Below are 24,729 nucleotides of genomic sequence, written 5' to 3'. Positions count from 1 at the left end.
TTTTTTTCAGGTCACGTGTGCAAGCGCTTTGACCTGTTCTAAGTATTGTGGGCTTTTAACCATGCCCACCTCACGTCCATCACTTTCATTTGTTCGTGGGCTTACCCTAAAAAAAAAAAAAAAGTCCTGCCTTGGGGCCATTTGATTACCACATTGGACACCGACCCTGTTACAGGGATAATTAATTGCACGTTCACTGATATACTTCAGTGTGGGTGAACAACTTTTTTCTTTTGTCTACGCTCCGTGGCTGTCATGGCGCTCACAGTACGAACTCGATCGGCAATACCGTTTTTACATTATATGCACTATGATCCGCTTAGTACACATTCTCTGCAGCAGGCATATTAACCCTGTGCGCTACTATATGACAACTCCAAGCTTCCATTAGACAAAAGTATGTTCTCTTGGCTGCCATGGCACTCAGAGCGCAAACTCGATCAGCGGGATAGGTTTTACGTAATATATGCACTTTGATCAGCTTAGTACACATTCTTTGCAGCAGGCACATTAACCCTGTGCACTACCTTATGACGACTCCAAGCTTCAACTAGACAAAAGTACGTTCTCTCTCCAGAAACACCAAAGTTATTTTGATATTTTTACATTACATGCACTTTGCCTAGTACACGTTCTTTGCAGCTGGCACATTAACCCAGTGTGCTACCATATGACTCTAACCTTCCCTTAGACAAAAGTATGTTCTCTCTCCAGAAAGAACAAATTGCCAGAGTTATTTTTACATTAAATGCACTTTGTGATTTGCAGAATATATGTTCTTTGCAGCAGGCACATTAACCCGGAGTGCTACTTTATGATGACGCCAAGCTTCCACTAGACAAAAGTACATTCTCTCTCTAAAAATAACATAAAATCGAGATATTTTGACATTTTTACATGATATGCACTTTGATCTGCTTAGTACACGTTCTTTGCAACACATTCATTCTGGGACTTGTAGTTTTATAACATGATACAAGCTGGAAATCAGCCCTTGGAGTAATATTCGTAGAGTTGTCCAGCTTCCTAGTTTGATGCGTGATTAGCTCATTTAGTTTGTTTGTGCTTTGCATTCTGGGACTTGTAGTTTTAATTTGATAATGTGATACAAGCGGCTAATACAAAGCAGAAATTTGACTAAATGAACTACACACGCTTGAGTCTGAAACTTGAGCTGTTTGTGCGTATATTTATAAAAATAACCTTGAGGAGAACTTACAGTTGATTATGCTGTACAATGATCAATATTTTATAACTAATATTTAAGCTCAAGACTGACTGAGATCATTAATATCACACGGGTTGGCTCTCCGTAAATATCATGGGTGTTTTCTTCAACTCCCCAGACCGCAGTAAAGGGGCAGTGATCCAGTAAGTACGCATTCTTGGAGTACAATTATTTATTCATTGCCCCGTGGGCAATGTCATCTTTACCAACTGCCAAGTAAATAGGTATTGCACCTGGGAGTAGCTTGTGTTTTAGGGGCCTTGTTTAAAAAAATATTCCAGTAGGCCTACTAGCCCTTTAGGTATATGCAGGGCCACTGGAATTATTTGGCAGAAAGGACCAAAATATGTGGCAGGGTTGACCAATTAATTGGCAAAAAACAGTCCAGTTATGCATTTACAATGCCAATAGCTCCAACTCAAGTAAATGCGATACCTATTGCACTGCAAATGGTTGTTACATTTATTACACTGCCTGGGCAAAGGTTACACCACACTAAACAGTTTAGTAACCAAATATAGCAACAGAAAAGTGAAAGTCAACATTTGTAAAGGGCCTGCCACTGTACAGCAACACATCACTGCATTTTTAGTTACTTTTGAATCATTTGTGCCAGAATTTTTTTTTATTTTTTTTTACTATCTGCAAACTATGCCGCATATGATTGGATTATGTGGCAAATCCATAAGTGTGCAAAAAATGCAGCAGCTGCACACAATCACGTAATTACAGTGGCCCCGACAGTAACCAGTGACTCGCGACGCAGATGAACAATGACCCAGGCCATGGAACCACTTACACAGAAAATGAATATAAATACTGGGACTTGAGGAATAAAGGTAGGATCGTCCATCTTTATATTAACACTTTTTTTTGTAGATGATGTCAGTTATGAAGCATAAAACCTTACACAATTGCTACAAATTGTAATCCGAGAACTAAACAAATTCTTATGTGTAATGGGTTTTAAGATACATAACTCAAAAGCTACAACTCCAAGTGTCCTGAAAAATCTCCATGCCCTCGGACACAAGGTGGATTTATGGCTTCACTTCAGCTAGAAGTCCTTTGGTATATTTGTTAGTTAAGTTCTAATGGAACAAGAATCTTAATAATTTATTTGAGGTCAATATCCCCATTTATTGGTCACCCGGTTTATCTAACTAAACCATTGGGGAAATTGGAAATCTCCTAGTTCAGCCATATAGCATGCATAAAGATGAATTTGCGCCTTATCTTTAACAAACTCTACCCCCCTCAGTCTTTTCAACAGAGGTCCAGCAAGAAATGTGTTAAAAACCTAAAGCTTCACATGGCGAAGTGGAGCACCAAGAGGGGACATTCCACATATAGAATGCTACACACAAGCTTCAAAATGGAGACCTATGATAGACCTCACTAACTCCCAAATCCAACAACTCCGGGAACATATGTGGGAGTACTCCAAACCCCTACATGTCCTTCCATGGCTACCCCCTAGGAGTGAAGGAAGGAAACGCCTTTTAACATTCTACATCTGCCACACTACAACACTGGAGCTCAGAGGTAAGGAGGGTGGAGTCACTATCTTTCCTTCCCCAATGTCACCAGTTCTGAACAATCTGGATTTTGTTCCAGGCTGACAAAAGAGGGAGTTTATAAAATAACCAGACCAAACTTAAGTGGTAGTAGTGGGCTAGTTTGAAAAAAGGGCAGCCCAGAACAGTAGCCACATGGCAATAAAGTGACAGCTCTGAAGTGGGGGACCCATGCACCTCTTATCAAGGGGTTCACTGGGCAGATCAGGAATAAAGAAGGATTTCAAAAACAAAAGTCTTGACTGCAATTGAATCGTCATTAAAAGACCTTTATATGAAAAAAGGCTTATCTATGTTATAGACTTTCGGGCCACATGCTTTTAAGCCCTCGGGTGTAATAGCATGGGAGACTGAACTGGGAGAAGATATCAGCGAAAAACCTTGGTTGAATACCTGCTCCGCGGCCGCTACCACATATTTAGGTACTAGATGGAAATGGTTATAAAATCATTTTCCATGGTATCTGACCCCTGCAAGACTTCATACTGTGTTTGGCACCCTTGGGGACTGTTGGCGGAGAGAGGGACAGAATATGCGTGAAGTATGGTGTAGACCTTCTGGTGGGAGTGCTATCTCGAAAGAGAATCATAACTGATTTTGGATCAAACGCTGACTCCTGGTTTCTGTTTTTTGGAGATACAGGGGACATTTCAGAGTACCCAGTTGATCACTTTAACAGGAAATCTTCTTACTCACATGCTTTTGGTGGCAAGTCTAACGGTCGCAAACTATTGGAAACTAATAACCACCCCCCACACATGAAATTTTAGTGGACAAAACTGGTCAATTTGTGTCATGGAAATACTGACTGCAATAGTGCGAAACAGACCAGACAAATATGAAAATTTTTAACAAATGGTGTGGACTTTATCACACACAGTAATTACCGGGTGCAGTGAACTCCACACAACTCTAACATAGGTTTACTCAGGAAAGTCCGGCCCACTCATAACCTGGGCTAAGTGTAAAAACAACAGCAATGTGGCAACACTAGTGTCATGCTGGAATGTTTGCATTACATGATTTTCTTTCAAGAAACGTTATTGTTTTTTTTGCAATAACTATCACAGTATCACTTGTCGGATAAACATAGAAGTAAATCAAGGCAAGCCAGACACATCAGTCTAGTAGGCTCAGGATCATCTAGGTCTCAAATATTAGTAAACGACATAAGTGACAGTCGAAAATCAGGCTTACACATTGTAGGAAGTTGGCTCTGTATGTGCTATTTCAAAGTAAGGAATAGCATGCACAGAGTCCAAGGGTTCCCCTTAGAGGTAAAATAGTGGTAAAAAGAGATAATACTAATGCTCTATTTTGTGGTAGTGTGGTCGAGCAGTAGGCTTATCCAAGGAGTAGTGTTAAGCATTTGTTGTACATACACATAGACAATAAATGAGGTACACACACTCAGAGACAAATCCAGCCAATAGGTTTTTGTATAGAAAAATATCTTTTCTTAGTTTATTTTAAGAACCACAGGTTCAAATTCTACATGTAATATCTCATTTGAAAGGTATTGCAGGTAAGTACTTTAGGAACTTTAAATCATAAAAATTGCATGTATACTTTTCAAGTTATTGACAAATAGCTGTTTTAAAAGTGGACACTTAGTGCAATTTTCACAGTTCCTGGGGGAGGTAAGTTTTTGTTAGTTTTACCAGGTAAGTAAGACACTTACAGGGTTCAGTTCTTGGTCCAAGGTAGCCCACCGTTGGGGGTTCAGAGCAACCCCAAAGTCACCACACCAGCAGCTCAGGGCCGGTCAGGTGCAGAGTTCAAAGTGGTGCCCAAAAACACATAGGCTAGAATGGAGAGAAGGGGGTGCCCCGGTTCCGGTCTGCTTGCAGGTAAGTACCCGCGTCTTCGGAGGGCAGACCAGGGGGGTTTTGTAGGGCACCGGGGGGGACACAAGCCCACACAGAAATTTCACCCTCAGCAGCGCGGGGGCGGCCGGGTGCAGTGTAGAAACGGGCGTTGGGTTCGCAATGTTAGTCTATGAGAGATCTCGGGATCTCTTCAGCGCTGCAGGCAGGCAAGGGGGGGATTCCTCGGGGAAACCTCCACTTGGGTAAGGGAGAGGGACTCCTGGGGGTCACTTCTCCAGTGAAAGTCCGGTCCTTCAGGTCCTGGGGGCTGCGGGTGCAGGGTCTCTCCCAGGCGTCGGGACTTAGGATTCAAAGAGTCGCGGTCAGGGGAAGCCTCGGGGTTCCCTCTGCAGGCGGCGCTGTGGGGGATCAGGGGGGACAGGTTTTGGTACTCACAGTATCAGAGTAGTCCTGGGGTCCCTCCTGAGGTGTTGGATCTCCACCAGCCGAGTCGGGGTCGCCGGGTGCAGTGTTGCAAGTCTCACGCTTCTTGCGGGGAGCTTGCAGGGTTCTTTCAAAGCTGCTGGAAACAAAGTTGCAGCCTTTCTTGGAGCAGGTCCGCTGTCCTCGGGAGTTTCTTGTCTTTTCGAAGCAGGGGCAGTCCTCAGAGGATGTCTAGGTCGCTGGTCCCTTTGGAAGGCGTCGCTGGAGCAGGATCTTTGGAAGGCAGGAGACAGGCCGGTGAGTTTCTGGAGCCAAGGCAGTTGTCGTCTTCTGGTCTTCCTCTGCAGGGGTTTTCAGCTAGGCAGTCCTTCTTCTTGTAGTTGCAGGAATCTAATTTTCTAGGGTTCAGGGTAGCCCTTAAATACTAAATTTAAGGGCGTGTTTAGGTCTGGGGGGTTAGTAGCCAATGGCTACTAGCCCTGAGGGTGGGTACACCCTCTTTGTGCCTCCTCCCAAGGGGAGGGGGTCACAATCCTAACCCTATTGGGGGAATCCTCCATCTGCAAGATGGAGGATTTCTAAAAGTTAGAGTCACTTCAGCTCAGGACACCTTAGGGGCTGTCCTGACTGGCCAGTGACTCCTCCTTGTTGCTTTCTTTGTTCCCTCCAGCCTTGCCGCCAAAAGTGGGGGCCGTGGCCGGAGGGGGCGGGCAACTCCACTAAGCTGGAGTGCCCTGCTGGGCTGTGACAAAGGGGTGAGCCTTTGAGGCTCACCGCCAGGTGTCACAGCTCCTGCCTGGGGGAGGTGTTAGCATCTCCACCCAGTGCAGGCTTTGTTACTGGCCTCAGAGTGACAAAGGCACTCTCCCCATGGGGCCAGCAACATGTCTCTGGTGTGGCAGGCTGCTGGAACTAGTCAGCCTACACAGACAGTCGGTTAAGTTTCAGGGGGCACCTCTAAGGTGCCCTCTGTGGTGTATTTTACAATAAAATGTACACTGGCATCAGTGTGCATTTAATGTGCTGAGAAGTTTGATACCAAACTTCCCAGTTTTCAGTGTAGCCATTATGGTGCTGTGGAGTTCGTGTTTGACAGACTCCCAGACCATATACTCTTATGGCTACCCTGCACTTACAATGTCTAAGGTTTTGTTTAGACACTGTAGGGGTACCATGCTCATGCACTGGTACCCTCACCTATGGTATAGTGCACCCTGCCTTAGGGCTGTAAGGCCTGCTAGAGGGGTGACTGACCTATACTTGCATAGGCAGTGAGAGGCTGGCATGGCACCCTGAGGGGAGTGCCATGTCGACTTACTCGTTTTGGTCTCACTAGCACACACAAGCTGGCAAGCAGTGTGTCTGTGCTGAGTGAGGGGTCTCCAGGGTGGCATAAGACATGCTGCAGCCCTTAGAGACCTTCCTTGGCATCAGGGCCCTTGGTACTAGGAGTACCAGTTACAAGGGACTTATCTGGATGCCAGGGTCTGCCAATTGTGGATACAAAAGTACAGGTTAGGGAAAGAACACTGGTGCTGGGGCCTGGTTAGCAGGCCTCAGCACACTTTCAATTGTAAACATAGCATCAGCAAAGGCAAAAAGTCAGGGGGCAACCATGCCAAGGAGGCATTTCCTTACACACATTCACTCCAGTATCAAGTTCCCCACCTAGTCACATTCATTCAATCTCCAGGCATCCAACCCTGACTAATGCCCCTCTCCCCACCCAAGTGTGATGTGTATCCTAACCAGCTTTCAGGGAATCACTAGTGAGTGGGCCTGTAAGAGAGGACTACCTGCGTGGTATTTATCAAGGGTGCAGTCTTGTAAGGAGACCCAACTAGGAGGGGACCCTGCAGCCCCCGCTGCTCTTCCGCATGAGCCACCAGTGCTTACGTTGTGCTTTCTGCTGGCTTCTGATCCAGCAGCGTCTTAGAACCTGGGTCTCGCGACTGTCAGTGGGTCCATGAGGCAGAACACCAGTATCATGTGCGCCAGGAACACTTCTCCACCCTCTGTAAGCCGTCCCACCACCCACTGCGTCAGCCATTGCAATTTGGCTACCAAATAATAGAACTCCAATTCCGGGGACGTGAGGCCTCCTGCCAATGTCACCCTCTGATGGGAATATAGAGCCACTATTTGACGTCTGGTGCCCCAGAGGAAGTTTAGGATTAGCGAGTCTATGGCTCGAAAGTAAGTCCGGGGAATCCACACTGGTAGAGTCCCAAGGGCCTCCCATCTCACTACCGACAGTGGGAGCGGCGGCCAGAACTCAGTACTGGCTTTAAGAGCACGAATTGCTCAACCCACATTGCCCTCTAAGAGGTCTCTTGTGCTATGATAAATGTGGACTCTTAAAAATGGTAGACAACAGAGCTCCAATTGTTGGGGCCCCAACCCTTTCAGAGGTAAACTAGTGGACCGCACAGGGAATAAACAGGATTTATTCTAATTAACTCCGAGGCCAGATGAAGTACCGAAACAGCAACATATGCCAGGAGCTCCATTGCCAGTGCGAAGAGCAGGGGTGATAGGGGCTAACCCTGACAGGTGCCTCTCTCGGCGTTGTAGCTCTCTAAGATCCTGTGCCCTGTTCTAACCCTGCCTGTGAAATCTGTATATAGTAGCTTAGTCCAGGAAATTAACCCCTGACCCAGGCCACATTGTTCTATTAGACTATAAAGTGAAGGCCATTCCAAAAGTCAAATGCCTTCTCTATATCCATGGCAAAGATCACAGAACTGGCATCTTCATCTGCAGTAGCCTCCAAGATCTCAAGGAGCCTGCAGATATTGTGAGCTGTATTGCAACCCGGGATAAAGCCCGCTTGATCCCAATGTATAAGGGCAGGCATGTCGGAGTGTAGTCGGGAGGACAACATTTTACTCAAGATTTTGTAGTCTGTGTCCATTATGGAGAGAGGGCGGTAGGCTCGTGTGTCAGTGGCTGTCTTACCCAGTTTCAGCAACGGCACCATTAGGGCTTTCCAGATGGACTGAGGGAGCTGTCCAGTGTTTCTCACCCACTTTATATAGTTCGGTCACCTTGGTGGCCAGTCTCTCACCATAGGTGGAAAAAAATTCCACCAGAGACCTTCTGTCCCCAGCGTTTTGTTCCAGGCCAAGGTTTTCATAGCCGCATTCACCTTTTGTGTGGTAATATCTCTGCTCAGGTCTTCTCCCACTTCAGGAGAGACCACAGGCAAGGCTAGAGGCATTAAGAATGCCTCTATCAAGGCGGCAGCTGGCAACCCAGGACTGCTGTACAACCCAGTACAGTACTTCCTGAATTCTCGGTTTAGGTCTCGCTGGCAGCATACTTTACCTCCTGCTGCAGTATCTTTTTCCACGACCACTGTATCCCCCCCACCTTTTGACTGGGTTCACTAACCACGCAAGAAGAGTCCCCATCCGGTTTCCCTCGGCATGGACTCGGACCCTATATTCCTAGTGATCGAAGCAATGAAGCCTTTCAGTGGGCTGTGCCACTCGCACCTTGGCACCCAGAACTTCAGGCTGTACCTCCGGATGATGAGGCTTACATCGTTCACACTAGTGCAAGGTTGCTTCTGCCTGTAGGAGGTCAACCAGGAGGGTCCTCCGTACTCCCACCGACTCAGCTATGTAACGAGCCCAGAGTACTGCTTTAAATGCCTCCCACTCTAGCTGCAGAGTAGAGGCTTATCCCGCCTTATCGTCAAAATACTGCTCAATGGCCAATCCTCTAGTGTCGCATAAGACCGGGTCTTCGAGAGCTTCTGGGTGCATCTTCCACATAGGGATTCCAGGGCGTACCCTCCCCCACACCAGGCCCAACATCAGAAGATATAGTGCTGGAGAGCTACTCTGTGGAAAGTACCCGTTCATGAAGCTCAGGTGTACATAAAAATGTGTCCAGTCTCACATGTAAATCGTGGAGGGTGGAAACGAAGGAATAGTCCAGAAAGCCCGGGTTATGTAGACGCCAGGAATCCAGCAAGCCCCTCTCCACTTGCAAAGCAGAAAACACCCAGGCTACTTGTGGCACCGGCATATCCCACAGGGGTGTATGCGAGCAGTCCTGAACATGTCCGCTACACAATTATAGTTGCCCCCCAAATATGAACAGAGCCTGTTAAGTGGAAAGCCAGGGTCTTAGATAAAGCCACAAAAGGTGGCCTCCTGTTGGGCCCATACATACTGCCAATCACAGCATCCCCACTGTTCAGTCGTCCAGTTACCACCACATAACATCCCACCGGATCCACCACCTGGCACCTAAGTTGGAAAGGGACCCAGGAGCAGATCCAAATGAGTGCCCTTCTCACGAAGGACAAATAGGTAATGTAGTACACTTGGCCGCTCCATTGATGCTGAAGGGCCTCCCCTTCCTTAGCAAGAATATGAGTTTCCTGCAGTAGTGCTATGTGTACTTCCCTTCTATTCAGATATAAGAGACTGTCTCTTGTGCATTGTGTGCATTTTCCTTATGTTGCAACTGAGTATTTCATACAGTGATGGAGTCATCATGTTTGGTTCTTGCAGTGGTCTAGTAGGTCCCTTATATCATTTAACAGTCGACCTGGAGTGAGTAGTCCCTCCTCCCTAAGTGTAAAGGCACCGTTTGGGATACACACCAACCCAAGATCCCATTCAAACAAAACAACACACCTCAACACTCCCGCCTCCCCACGAAAACTAGGGCCAAGCCCCCCCAGCAAAACCATTAGCCGCGTTATTCTAAAAAAAACTGCTCAAAGGCCAATCCCATAGTGCTACATTCGTGGGAAGACCTCCCTTGATATAATGGATCACTGTGACAGTACCTCAACCCCCTCCCCCAGGTCTAAACAGACACAAACATTCAATCACATACCCCCAGAGAAATAGTCCTTACACCAATCACATGAAACCTCAGAGCTCTGCTAGGGTGCCAGCTGGGTCAAAATAAATAAACTGCAGTGCATGGCGTGACTACAAGTAGTTCTTCATCTGAAGGTTCTGGAGGACTATCACTGCTCGAGAGGTCAGAGGCTCAGGACCCTCCAGCCCCTACTTTCCCTCCCCCACCAACAAGGGCGTCTCCAGACCCTTTCTACTTAGTCACCACATCCTTAGTTGCTTGTCGTCGTTCTCTGTGTGCTTCTGCATAAGTTGGGGTCTCCAGTTGCCTCAATCTCTTGCGTTGAACTTTTCTGAGCTTTTTGCGTACTTTCCAAGGCGAATCCTGGCTTGGTCCTGCTGGCAGATTTGCCTCATTAAATTCCTTGCCTCCTGTGGAGTTTGGAAGAATGGTGTCCCCTGCCGAGTGATTACCAGTTTACGAGCAAAAAATATCATGGGGAACTGCACTTCCATCTGGCGTAACTGATGCTTAGCTTCAACAAATGTGGCCAGTTGCTTCTGAATGGTTCTTGTGAAGTCTGAAGATCATGATTTTATTGGTATTCATCTTGAGGTCCTCTCTCTTCCTGGCTTGGGCCAGGATGTGGTCACGATCTCTGAAGTGAAGAAGACGAGCCACCACAGGGCGTGGCAGTGCCCCTGGTGGGCGGGTGCTCGGGCTGGAACCCTATGTGCCCTCTCCAGGGCAAAGAAGGGGGATAAGTCCAATGGGGCCACCTCCTCTGCGTCCAATGCATCCAGATTTTGTTACTTCTCTCACGGGGCCCCAATATCACGTGGCAAGTGTCCATCAGGCAGGAGGGGAGACAGTAAAGGGGGGGAGGGGGCAAGGGGAGGACCCACGCATGAAGCCAGCTGGCCCCCAGTCTCCCAATCTATGGGGGAGCAGGTGTTCCAGTTAATGCTGGAGGGGGAGCAGCCAAGACGATAATACTCTGAAACCTCACATTGGATGCGGGCAAAACAAAAGCAGTTGAGGGGGTCAGGAGCAATGCTGCATTGGGGAGGTCCCCTCCCCAGCCAAACTCCAGGTCAGATGGCAGAGGGTGATGCCGTATGCGGGGCCCCCCCATTTTCACTGTAAGGCCCCTAGCTGCTGTGGTTCCTGGCAAGCACTACAGCTGAGGGCTTGTCAGGTTACACAAGGGACCCACAATAGTCTCCTCGTCTTTGGGCCCCTGCACTATGCATCAACGAGCTGTTCCCATTATTCAGCTCACAGGGCAGAGCCGTGCCCCCCCCCCCCTTTCAAGCACCAGGTCCAGTAGAATAAGACTCTTACCGGGCCCCCAACAGCACCTCAGGGCCTGCCGGTCCCCACACCTCTGGGCTGGTCCTGTAGGATGAAAGCGTACGGCAGGTCACGCGATGCTCCCAAGGCCTCGTATTTAGGCCCAACCTTACTGTGCACCCCTCTGCGGGCACTTGTGGCAGTCCTCTGACCTTCGCCACCATGCAGTGGTTCCTCTGCACCAGCCCTCAACTCCAGGAGTTGGAGGCCCAGCCCCCACATCAGTGCCATCTTCATCACAGCTATCTGCAGCCCCTTAGTGACGGGCAGAGGTCCACCAGGTGCACCCCACTTGCAATCTTCTTGCCTGGCTCTTCTGCTGCTTGGTCGTGGACTCTCACTCAGGGCCCAGGCAGGCCCACAGGCTCCTGTGGCGCCATCTTGTCCACAGCAAGGCCTGCAGTCTTGCAGCCCACTACTATCGCTGAAAATAGCCCCCGATGATTTACTGCCCCTCTTCAGGGGTGTTGCGCACTATGGGGGGGAAGAGAATCCTCAGCAAACCTCACATTTTTCCCACATTTCTGTGTGGGATCACCGCACCGTGACAAATTTCCTACCATCCAACTTTCCCCTCAGTCTCCCGGTAAAAATGATACCTCACTTGTGTAGGTGGGTCAAGTGCCTGTGACAGGGAAGAGCCACAAACATGTCAAATTGAGGGGGAACCAAAGCGAGTCCAAAAGGGCAGTTTGATAAAAACATTTTTAGGCGGACAAATGGGGCAGAATTATTATGCGTATAGATGAGACATTGCTGGGTGATAGGAATTTTGTGGATTCCCGCAGATTCCGAAAGGTTCCATCACAAAAATGTGGGGGAAATGTGTGATTTCCAGCAACGTTGGAGGTTTGCAGGGCATTGTGGGTAAGCAAATTGTGTGGGGTGCATGTGAAGAACACCAACCTGGACTCACCCAGATGTTTAGTTTTCAGATGTGTCTAGGTCTTGTGATTTTTTTTTTTACATGGCAGCGTCCCAAAGTCCAAAAAGTACAGCCCTCGCCATTCCAAGTGGGACGATTTTCAGAGTTAGACAAGCTCTCATGGCCCAAATGTAAAACCAAAACCCAAAATAATCAAATGTCCTCTTCCTTGCCGTGGGATAAGATGTTTTAGTGTGCAGGGGAGAGCTGAAAGACCGTTAGGGTGGGGGCATAACCATACTCATACTGGTTGGTAGCCACCACCCCACTATTTTTTTTATTTTTTTATTTCCTGGCATCTAGTAGGCTTTCTGCCCCCCTCACCCACCCCCTAGGTGTAATTGCCCCATCTGCCCACCGGCAGAACAACTTTGGCCCCAATCTTCCCTGGTCTCCGGGGGGCTGTCTGCCCCCCGAGGGGGGGGGGGGGGGGGGGGCAGATGAGCCTTCCAAAAATAGGCCGATCTGCCCCCAAGGGGGGCAGGTATGGCCAATAGTAATGTGCCCCCCATGGGGAGCGACCCTTGCCCAAGGGGCTGCCTTCCCCCCCCCAAAACCAAACACACTCGCCAATCCCTGGTGTCTAAGTGGTTTCTGCACCCCCGCGGGCAGATCGGCCTAACAGAAATAGACCGATCTGCTCCCAAGGGGAGGAGAAATGGCATAAAATAAATTTCCCCCCAAGGGAATAACACTTGCCTAAAGGGGTTGCTCCGCTTGCATGAAATTGCTATATCCATCCCTAGTGTTTCTGCCGGCCAAATCAAATAGCCCGATCTGCCCACAAGGCAGAAATGGCCTAGAGTTAGTTTTGTCACCAGGGGAGCGACGACCATTGCCTAAGGTGTCACTCCCCACCTATAGAAATAATAACACAAATAGAAAAATACATTTTAAAAAATCAATTAAAAAAGATTCCTGGTGTCTAAGGGTTTCTGCCCCCCCCCCGTTTTGGGCGGGGGGTGGGGGGAGGGAAATCAGCCTAATTATAATAGGCCAATCTCGATCTGCCCCATCAACAATTGATGACGCCTTCCCCGCCCCCACCCACCGTGGTATCATCAGATGCCACAGGGGGGCAGAGTGGAAGGGGAAGCGATTCCCCTTCCATCCCTGCCCAGGGGAGAGTGGTGCTTGGCCATGAGGGGGCCCAGAGGAGGACAAGCTGGTCTCGTCCTCGGCACTGGGCAACCATTGTCGAGCGCGAGACCAGCTCGTCCTGGGCACCCAAGGGGTTAAGCTTTAATTCCTGATCTGAGAGGAGTAGTTACATCATGTTTAGTAGCACTGGAATGGTAATAATAAATCCTCTTTACTGGTAAAGTCGGATTTATTATTACTATTTTAGAAATGCCACATTTATAAAATAGACATTTTTCTGCACAGTCTGCCCTGTGTGCCTACAGCCTATCTCCAATCCATATCTGGCTGGGGTTAGGTGACAGTTACACTTGTGCATTTCCCTTCAGGCACCCACAACGCAGGATACTCAGCTACATCTGCATTCTTCTGAATACTGATGGGTCTTTCGGATGAGGAGGTTGGGAAAGGCTCACACTTCTCAAAGGCTAGTGACCAGAGCCCACGCAAAGTGGCGGATTACCCCCCACTGATAGTCTGGAGCCGAGACTGAGCTGACAGGGAGACCTGTGCACTGCAGAGCAATCCTTCATAGTCCTCCTCCACATCAAAGGCACTTTCTACTATAAGTACTGGGCCTCTTGACCCACCAAGACAGTACACTATTTGTTGGTCCTGGCACATTTTGCAGGGTTTTGCCCTCTTCCTTGTATCTTACTGACACGTTTTGTTGGCTTTAGGACTCTTTGCAATGCTAAAATGCAAGTGCTCTCTGTCAAAAATGGTATAGGCAATTGGTTTACCCATGATTGGCGTATTTGGTTTTCCAGTAAGTCCCTAGTAAAGTGCACTAGATGTGCCCATGGTCTGTAAATCAAAAGCTACCAGTGGGCTTGCAGCACCGATTGTGCCACCCACATGAGTAGCCCCATAAACATGACTGACCTGCCACTGCAGTGTGTGTAGTATTTACTGCCAGTAGGACCTGGCAAGTGCACCTACTTGCCAGGTGCAAACCTTCCCTTTTTCCTACATGTAAGTCACCCTTAAGGTAGGCCCAAGGCAGCCCCATTGGTATAGTGAAGTGTATTTAAAAAAGGTAGGGCTTGTACTTGTGTGTTTTACATGCCCAGATAGTGAAATACTACTAAATTGGGTTCTCACTATTGCATGGCCTCCCTCTCCCATAGGGTAACGTGGAGATTGCCTTGAAATATCTTTTAAGTGTAGTTGCCCATTAGGAGCAGATCGGGATATGGAGTTTGGGGTCACAGAACTCACAATTTAAAAATACATTGGTTTTCAGAATGCAAGTTTGAAAATGCCACTTTTGAAAAGTGTGTCTTTTCTTGCTTAACCATTCTGTGCCTCTGTGTGGCTGCTGAATACATGTCTGGGTCAGATTGGCAGTTGGGCTGTTTGTGAATTCACCCTAGATAGTCACACAAAGAGAGCTGAGGTGTGTCCTGCATTACCTGATGGGTCTTCCTGGGCCAGCGTAGAGGGGAGAGCGGACATTTGCACCTAAATAGGGCTGTGCCTGTCCTTACACAAAGCCCCCTGGAGTGCGCCTGGGGCCAGGGCAGGAAAGGCAGGGTCTTGTGCACTACAAAGACTTTCCTTTGAAGATTCAATCAATCAATCAGTGCATTTATAGAGTGTGCTACTCACCCGAGAGGGTCTCAAGGCGCTGGAGGGGGGTAGGGTGGGGTGGGGGGGAGGGGGGGGAAAAGGGAGGGAGATACTGCTACTCGAAAAGCCATGTCTTGAGGAGTTTCCTGAAGGCGAGATGGTCCTGGGTAGTTCTTAGGTGTGCGGGGAGGGAGTTCCATGCTTTGGCCGCCAGGTAGGTGAATGATCTTCCTCCGGCGGTGGTTCTGCGGATCCGTGGGACGGTGGCGAGAGCGAGGCAGGCTGAGCGGAGCCGACGGGTGGGCGTGTAGAACGAGAGGCAGCTGTTGAGGTATTCGGGGCCCATGTTGTGGAGTGCTTTGTGTGCGTGGGTGAGGAGCCTGAAGATGATACTCTTGTTGACGGGGAGCCAGTGCATGTGTTTCAGGTGGGCAGATACGTGGCTGTGGCGAGGAATGTCGAGGATGAGGCGTGCGGAGGCGTTCTGTATGCGTTGTAGACGTTTCTGAAGCTTTGTGGTGGTGCCTGCGTATAGGGTGTTTCCAAGTCTAGTCGGCTTGTGACGAGGGCATGGGTAACTGTCTTTCTGGTTTCGGTGGGGATCCATCGGAAGATTTTTCGGAGCATGCGTAGGGTGTTGAAGCATGATGACGAGACAGCGTTGACGTGCTTGGTCATTGTGAGGAGGGGGTCCAGGATGAATCCGAGGTTGCGTGCGTGATCCGAGGGGGTTGGTGCGGTGCCTAGCACCGTGGGCCACCAGGAGTCGTCCCAGGCGGAAGGGGATTGTCCGAGGATGAGGACCTGAGTCTTGTCTGAGTTCAGTTTTAGGCGGCTGAGCTTCATCCATTCCGCGACGTCTTTCATTCCTTCCTGTAGGTTGGTTTTGGCGGTGGTTGGGTCTTTGGTGAGGGAGAGTATCAGCTGGGTGTCGTCGGCGTAGGAGATGATGTTGATGTTGTGTTTGCGTGCCATGGCGGCGAGGGGGCTCATGTAGATATTGAAGAGGGTTGGGCTGAGCGAGGATCCTTGGGGTACGCCGCAGATGATCTCGGTGGGTTGTGAGCGGAAAGGAGGGAGGAGGACTCTCTGGGTTCTGTCGGAGAGGAACGAGATGATCCAGCCTAGGGCCTGTCCTAGGATTCCAGTGGTGCGGAGGCGGGTTATTAGGGTGCGATGGCACACGGTGTCAAAGGCAGCCGAGAGGTCCAAGAGGATGAGGGCGGTTGTTTCTCCGTTGTCCATCAGAGTCCTGATGTCGGTGACTGCGATGAGGGCGGTTACTGCACTGTGGTTGGCTCGAAATCCAGATTGGGATGGGTCGAGCGAGTTGTTAGCCTTGAGAAAAGTGGTCAGCTGCTTATTGACGGTCTTCTCGATGACCTTGGCCAGGAAGGGAAGAAGAGAGATGGGGCGGAAGTTCTTCAGGTCATTGGGGTCTGCTGTGGGTTTTTTCAGGAGGGCGTTGATTTCTGCGTGTTTCCAGCTCTCGGGGAAGATGGCTGATGCAAACGAGCAGTTGATGTTCCGGAGATGGGGGGGCGATGACGGAGTCGGCTTTGTTGAAGATGTGATGGGGGCAAGAGTCCGAGGGGGAGCCGGAGTGGATGGTGTTCATGATGCTTCTGGTCTCTTCTGAGCTGATGGGGGTCCAGGAGCTGAGTGTAGTGGTGGGGGCTGCTGGTTCGGTGGTAGGGGGCGGGGTCTGGGGTCCGAAGCGGTCGTGTAGATCTGCGATCTTTTGGTGGAAGAACGTAGCGAGGGAGTTGCAGAGTTCTTGCGAGGGTGTGATGTCGTTGGAGCTGGCGCTGGGGTTGGAGAGCTGTTTGACGATGTTGAAGAGTTCCTTGCTGTTGTGGGTGTTGTTGTCTAGTTGCTCTTTGAAAGATGTCCTTTTGGTGGAGCGGATCAGCTGGTGGTGTTCACGGGTGGCGATCTTGAGGGCGGTCATGTTTTCTGTGGTTCGTTCCCTGCGCCAGGTTTTTGAGGGTTTGGCAGGATTTTTAGATTCTTTGAGGGTGGCCGTGAACCATGGGGGTTTCCTGATGCTGGTCCCGCTTGGGGGGGGGGGGGGGGGGGGGGGGGGGGGGTTTGAAGTAGTGTGAGGTTTTCGGCACAGTTGGTGATCCACTGTGTGAGGCTGTGGGCTGGGTTGTTGGCGTCAGTGATGTTGGCTGGAGGGTTTTGGTTCAGTGTTGAAAGGAGCTGCTTTGTGGAGATTTTGCTCCAGCGTCTGTGGGGGATTTGTTGTGTGTGATGGTGGTGAGTCTCCCGTTTGAAGGTGAAGTGGACGCATCTGTGGTCGGTCCAGTGTAGTCCGGAGGAGTGGCTGAAGGAGACGTGGTTGCTGGCGGAGAAGATGATGTCGAGTGTGTGGCTAGCGGTGTGGGTGGGGGTGCTCACCAGTTGCTTGAGTCCGAGGTTGTCGAGCAGGGTGGCTGTGTTGTTGTTGTCGTTTTTCTCCATATGGAAGTTCAGGTCCCCGAGGAGGATGTATTCTGGTCAGGCTAGGGCGTGCGGGCTGATGAAGTCTGCGATGGTTTCGCTGAATTGGGCGCGTGGGCCCGGGGGTCTGTAGACGAGTGTTCCTCTGAGGGTGGTTTTGGGGTCGGTGTGGATCTGGAAGTGTATGTGTTCGGCAGCGAGGGGTGTGTCTTCGGTGGTGGTCGTGATGTTGATGGTGTTCCTGTAGATGATGGCGATTCCTCCTCCGGTTTGGTTGATGCTGTCCTTCCGGGCGATCTTGTAGCCGTCGGGGATGGCTATGGCGATGTCTGGGGCCGAGGAGGCGTTCATCCAGGTTTCAGTGATGAAGGCGACGTCTGGTGCGGTTGTGTCCAGGAGGTCCCATAGTTCGATGGCGTGCTTGTGGACAGAGCGTGTGTTGAGGAGGATGCACTTGAGGTGGTTGTTGTTGCGAGGGCCGGTGGGTGGTCTACAGGATCGGAGGAATGTGTATTTGCAGGCTTGATAGGTGAAGGGTCCATGGGTTCGTTTAGGGCTGGCTTGGTAGCAGGTGGCTGTTCGTCCGGTGTTGAGGGCGTCGTCGTCGTATCTTAGTCGGGTGCTTTGAGTGCGGTGGGGGCCGGGGTTCTGGCGCTGGGCGCGGTCCAGGCACAGACGGGCTTGCCTTTGGCGCGCCTTTGGCGCACCCGCTGCGCGCAGCCGCACAGCGGCCGCCATAAGAGGGAAGGTGGGGAGGAGGGGTCAGCTGGGAGGTAGGTCAGCGAATGGGAGCGGGGGGGGCGCACGAGTGGCAGCGGCGGGAAAGAGCGCAAAAAGAAAATAGGAAAAATCAAAGAGGAAGACGCCAAAAAGGAGAAAAACGCTGGAAAAACGTAGCAGGGGCCTGGGCAGGCGGAGCTGCAGGGAAGCGACCTACCCAAGGGTCAAGGGTCGCTGTCTCTGCCGCGCAGCGGCTGCCATAAGAGGGAAAGGGGGAGGAGGGGGTCAGCTGGGAGGGAGGTCAGCGAATCGGAGCAGGGGGGGCGGGCCGCACGGGTGGCAGCAGCGGGAAAGAGCGCAAAAAGAAAATAGGAAAAATCAAAGAGGAAGACGCCAAAAAGGAGAAAAACGCTGGAAAAACGTGGCAGGGGCCTGGGCAGGCGGAGCTGCAGCGGCGGGGAAGCGACCTACCCAAGGCAGAAATTAAGTATTGGGCCTCCCACAACTTCAGAACACTTCTGGACTGAGGACATTCTGTCTGCAAGGAAGAAGAGCTGCATGCTATAGGAGGAACTGCCAATTTGCATGTTGCTTTGTTGTGGTAGCCTGCTGCTTCTGTCCTGGGAGCGAAAGGACTGGACTATGCTTCCTACACCCTGCTTTTCAAGGTTCTCCAAGGGCTTGAACTGAGCTTACCTCCTTTTAAGAAGTCTCAGGGACATCAAAGACTTCATCTGCTAGTGCCTGAGAGTCCTGGCTTGCCTGGTGGTGACAAATGCAGTCCCTGGGCCTTTGTGGTAACTGGTGTCCAGAGGCAGAAAATCCATGATTGAATCACCGCGGCTGAAGATCAACACATCACTGGGCTTGTGGCAGAAGAATCGACGCAGCGCCTGCCTTGCGGCATAAGAACTGACGCAGCGCCTGTTCCACAGCGGCTGTATCATCCCTGTGCGTCTGGATTTTCCCACGCATCGTTCCTGGACATCATTTTTGCATCAACCCCACACCGCAGCAAGGAACCAAGACTGCGTGACCGGAAACCAACGCATCATCTGTCCTGCGAGGAGAGAATCGACGCATCACCTCCTCTGTCAGTAAGGGACAGACGCATCACTTCTCCTGCACAATAAGGAACTAATGCATCGCTTTGTTTTCCATGGCCCCACCTCCTCTGCGGCCCGCATAAACCTTTGTTTTTGATACATCCCGGGTACTTTTGGTTAAATAGAAACAAATCATTGATTCCTCTGGATTAAGACTCTTTGCAATTCTTTAAAAGTGACATCTTTGTTTGTGTGTGTTAGATTGTTGTTGTTTGGTCTTGTTTAACTCCGATAAATATTGGCTATTTTTCTACACTGGTGTGGAGTACTTTTGTGGTGTTTTCACTGTGCGAGTGTGAGTACACAAATACTTCACAGGTTGCCTGTAAGATAAGTTTGACTGCTTGTGCCAAGCTACCAAGGAGGTGAGCAGGGGTTATCTTAGCTGTGTGACTCCCTTACCCTGACTACAGTGAGGGTTCCTATTTGGATAGAGTGAAAACCACTGCCAACTAGAGACCCCATTTTTAACACTACTGGGCTACGAAGAAACTCTGCTGGAGTAAATGTTGCTTCACCAGGAAGATTGCCACTCTGCTGTGACTGACTGTTCCCAAAGAGCTGTTGCCCTGTGGTGCTGTGCTGCCCTGCTGCCTGCAGACCTCTGCCCTGCAAACTGAAACCTAAAGTCCCCTCCAGAGTGACTTTAAGGATTTGATCATTTGCTGTTGTGCACCACCTACTTGGGACAGTGGCACTTCAGTCTCCTCAAGACCTGCCAAGGACGCATTGGAGTCCCGATTCCAACCCTGTCATTTCACTCTTCTTGCCTAAACGAATTACCATAAAGGCTTTAAAAGAAGCACAGTTAATTTAAGCACTACTTTAACAGTTAATCATGTAAAACATTAATATCTTGATCTACTGATTGTCGCTTTGGTCTTATTTGATACAGATAAATGTTTTCCTTTTTTCTAAAACCCGTCTAAAAACAAACAAAAAGTGTTTTAATGGTGTCTTCATTAAATTTCTGTGCTTTGCCTTTACAGTTAAGACTGACTGCTGTGCACCAAGCTACCAGAGAGTGAGCACAAATTAATTTAGGATGTGTATCGGACTTACCCTGACTAGAGTGGTGGGACCGTTTCCACTTGGTCAGGGTGCAAACCTCTGCCAACTAGAGACCTAATTTTTGACAGTAGTGGGAACTCTGTAAAAATGGGTGGATTCCCCGCCATTATATTACAAGTGCATTATAGTCAAAAGGTACTGTAAATATAGTACACACCATCCTACGAATTTTGACAAAGTACCATAACTTTCAAACTCTATATAAGCGGAGCATATATGCAAAAATGGCAAGAGACTCACTTTTCTGGTCTGGTGCATATTGCCCTATGCTAATCCTATTCTTAAAAACTCTGCTCACCTCAAATGTCTGCTTTTCTAGCAGTTTTAGAGTGTTGCAGGTCTTTTTTTAAACAAAGTGCTCGACACCTAAAACTTGTGAACTACCTCGAGATCCCTACTTCCTTTCTCGCCTAATTCATGAGCCACTCTACACCTGAAAAGGGTATTGCTTTGATTGTGTGTGTGTATATATATACACACACACACACACACACACACACACGTTCACTACCAGAAAGACATGATTACCCCCAATTTTTCCCCACGAATGACACAATATTCTTATGCAACACCCATGGATCCAAGAATTACCATATACCTGGTATAAAGCATTCAAAGAAAGGGATGCAAATACAATATCCACTCACCAGCTGCCATATGACTGCCCCTCTGGATTATCTACATATGCAAGGCCTCCAATCCCCATCAATTTTAAACAAAACACTCTATAATTTTGTGTACACTATAAAGGTTCAAAGATTGGCATATTGAAATCACTCCCTTCCTCCCCAAACATTAATATACTCACCGGCAGTTTAGAGGGGAACTTAGAACGCATGCCAACCACTTCCCGCTTCCTGGTGGCTGAAAGAAACAAACAAAACAGGTTAGACATGGAGTGGAACACAATAGGGAGGTGAAGTAAATTTAACAACCACGCTAAATTAAGTATAGTATGACATAAAACAACATCCGCTAGCATAACAATATGGCACACGACTCTGCTGCATATGTAGTGCAACCAAACGGTTTTTCTCATCCATAACCTACAATGCTGTAACAAAAAAAATTGTAAACTTATCATTTTTCGATCTTTGTGGCGGGTGAATGGTGTCCAATGGGGACATGGCGAATGTTTGGACAAAATTGTACCTACCTTTGGAAACACTTTTGTCCAATCTCTGAAAGCCTTTACATCAAGTACCCTTATGATATACCCCAAATGTTTATTGGGCTAGCAAATGGAAATCCAGGATCTGCAAGCCAGCTACAAACTACTCCTGGACTACTTTGTGTTGATTGTGTCGCCCTAAAACCTGAGGCATTGCCTATAGTACCCATTTTCTGTCAAGCAAAAACAATGGCTTGAACAGCTGATACCAACCTCTCGCCTCCATGTTTTGTTTTATGCTGCCACAACAATAATAATTTTAAAAAGCACCTGTCCTTATTTATGCAATTTAAATTTAGATCTCAGGGTCATGAACGATGATGCTAGCCTTAATACATCTCTGCGACAGACCAAAAGCCCATGGAAAGAGTGAGGAATGGGAGTAGCATTAGCTTGTCCAGAAAGGTCTGTCAAGAACTGTGCTACAACATTCAGCACCACTTAAAATCAGTGAACTATTTTTGTACGGGCAATGTAATAGGTGGAGTTGCCATACACTAGCTTAGACTATTGACACTTGCCATACGGAGATGTGATCCAATGAAAGGAAACACTCAAGTGTTTTCATTGTATTTTTCCCCTTCAATTTTTCAAACTAGCCAAACAATTAGGTACAGGGTACCATAGCCAAAGAGCAGTTACAGTCAATGTAGATAGCAAAACTGCAGACCGCTTTGGGGAGTGGATGGCCCATCACCTCTGGTAAGAAACTTAATATTCTAGGTGGAGGTGTTCATTTAGGTCACAAAGAGGCCATGTTAGTGGGACTGACATTATAAAAGTAGAAGACATCCACCACTGAGTGGAATCAGTCTAGAAGAGTATAAAAGCCTCAAGACCAACAGAGTGTTAACAGCGTACAAAAAGCTACCTAGGCATGCTGGCCACATTTACCTAAAGATGTGAAATAAGAAAGGAATATATTATAGATTACCTACTGGCGCCTGCCAGTAGGTAGTTATAGTTTGGACCGAGTTTCCTTAGGAAGAGTATTTTGCTTTATCAATAACTTTGGTGCCGCTTGGTGAATCTTCACAAAAAAAGTTTCAATAACATATACTTTAGTCAACTCAGCTGCTGTCTTGAAATTTTCGGGGTCATCTGTCAAGCGGGGGCTGAGAAACAAAGGGGGAGGAATCCCACAACGTATTTTCCCCATATTATTTTGAACACGACTCCAGCCCGAACCGCTGGACAGAATTACACCAAAGTTTGCAGAAAGCTAGCTCTTGATCCAGAAAGCATGCTTTTTGTGATTTGGTGTAAATCCATTCAGTAGTTTTTGAGATATTTGAGTTTAAAAAAATATAGATATCAGGGATGCGGATCCTCTGCAGATCGAACTGTACCTTTGCTGACATTGGATTGGCTGCAAACACTTCAACAAGTAATTATTGGCAGCCAAGCAGAGTCCCACAACAAAAATAAAAAATAAGGCCCACCACCTCCCATGGCCAAAACATTCTTTTTTTAATTAGATGCAGAGATGCAGGCAAGGAAAGAGATGAAACGATTGCTCTTGTAAACAGGGGGCTGCATGTTTAGCAGCTCCCTGTGTGCAAGAGCAATGCCAGCTCCTGCAAGAGGCGGGCAGCCGTTTGAGACGGAGGACTTAGAGGCTCCTCCAGCAGTCCCATTGCCAACTGGTTGCCCTGGGGGCCACCCAAGAGAAATGGCCAGGCCCCAGGGAATGGGGTCCCTGGGGCCAAAAATCAGCCCTGGGAGGTGGCCAAGCAGCCCCCCTCCTCCATTTGTTTCTTCTCTCCTAGTGAGAGAGGAGTTCATGGGTCTCACTTTAAATTGCTACAAGTATGCAAATGTGCAAATCAACTTGAAGCTCTGCCAACTTTGCCCTGCACCATCCACCTTATTATTAAGCAAACTTCTTTCCGCATTTTGCCAGGATGATGGACACCTTACCAAAGCGACCCCCAGTGCGTTTGCTGCTGATTTTGGTGGTGCGTTCTTGGAATCGGAGGACATCTCCACAAAACAAAGACTAACGTATGGCATATGGGTAAGAGGAAGGACCATGGGTTGGTGGAGATTTACGTCTTTGTAGTCTTGCTGGCCTCTCTATAGGACTCAAGTTACTACATACTTATAGATAAAGAATCACAGGCACAGTCATATTCCCAAAACACACACAAAGTCACTTGTGGCATTTCCTTGTGCTCTACTAGTCAGCTGTGGTGTAGAACACGTACTGGATATTTAGCCAAGGAGGCAGAAAGAACTCCACCTGGGTAGATATTTTGTGCCAAACAGTGGACTCTTGGATGAAAGGGCAGATGAGGGTCTTTTGTGGCCAAGTCACTCACACAGCTACTGGCACACCCACTCACAGGCATTCATGCACCCACTCACAGACCCACTCAGGCTAATGCACACATTCACAGACCCACTCAGAGACTCATGCACTCACACAGTTCCACACAGACACACCCACTCAGACACTCATACCCACTCACACCTAGAGACTCCCTCTCACACCCCCTCTAACACCCAGATTGACCCTCTCGCACCCAGACACTGTCACACCCCGAGACACTCTCTCACACCTATTTTTAAACACATAAAATTAAATTACAAAACCAAAGGTAACAGGGGCGTTATAGTTAGGTTCTGAAATCACTTGCACAAAACCATAGAAATTCAGTAGTTATAGTTAGTTATTTCGTGTTAATTTAGCTTGTGCCTATGGTAACTATAACTTATGCCCTCGCCTTGCACTGCTATTTACCCCAGTCATTACAGCACTCATGACAACTTTTATAAACATCAATAAAAATACCAATGAAACATTAGCAGTCAAATTATTGAACTAAAGACTGTACATGGCGCAAGTTATAGTTAATTGAAATAACTATGACCACTAAATTTCTATGGTTTTGCGCAAGTAAATGCAAAACCTAAGTATAACATCCCTGTAACCTTTGATATTTTAATTGAATGTATATCTCTCTCTATATCTCTATATCTCCCGAGGGCCTCTCTCTATGGACTCCTAACTGAAAGAGGGTAGCATGACCCACTGTTTCATGTCTGTTCTAAATACATTGTACCAAATCAGGACTGTGCCATGAAACCAGGTTTTGGCTAATCTGGCACAGTGGATACTTCCTCAGTTTCAACTATCCTCCCACCTTTCTGATTATGTTTTCTTTCGTAATTTTCCAACTAAGATAGATTTTTTTAAAGCAATATACAGTTATGTTTGCCTGGACCCTCCTGGCTGCGGGGATATATAGGTCTTGTAGGTTCACCAAGAATCCAAGCTACTCAGAGCCAATAAATTAGCTGCATCTTGCAATGGGTGTGAATTGTATACCAGGTATACAGCAA

At 48.4% G+C, this 24,729-nt stretch overlaps 1 protein-coding gene across 1 annotated transcript in view; it reads right to left on the bottom strand.

Moving 5' to 3' along the window:
• LOC138259375 (microtubule-associated proteins 1A/1B light chain 3C-like) overlaps positions 1-24,729 on the bottom strand; it is a 56,166-nt gene that overhangs the window by 23,594 nt on the left and 7,843 nt on the right. Inside the window, exon 2 of the mRNA XM_069207068.1 lies at positions 21,022-21,077. Within this exon, the coding sequence (XP_069063169.1) occupies positions 21,022-21,077 (56 nt within the window). The remainder of the gene's footprint in view (positions 1-21,021; positions 21,078-24,729) is intronic.

Source organism: Pleurodeles waltl, chromosome 9 (assembly GCF_031143425.1).
Source record: "Pleurodeles waltl isolate 20211129_DDA chromosome 9, aPleWal1.hap1.20221129, whole genome shotgun sequence".
Taxonomy (NCBI): domain Eukaryota; kingdom Metazoa; phylum Chordata; class Amphibia; order Caudata; family Salamandridae; genus Pleurodeles; species Pleurodeles waltl.
Note: the sequence above shows the minus strand (reverse complement) of the source record. Positions and strands in the feature narration are given on the sequence as shown.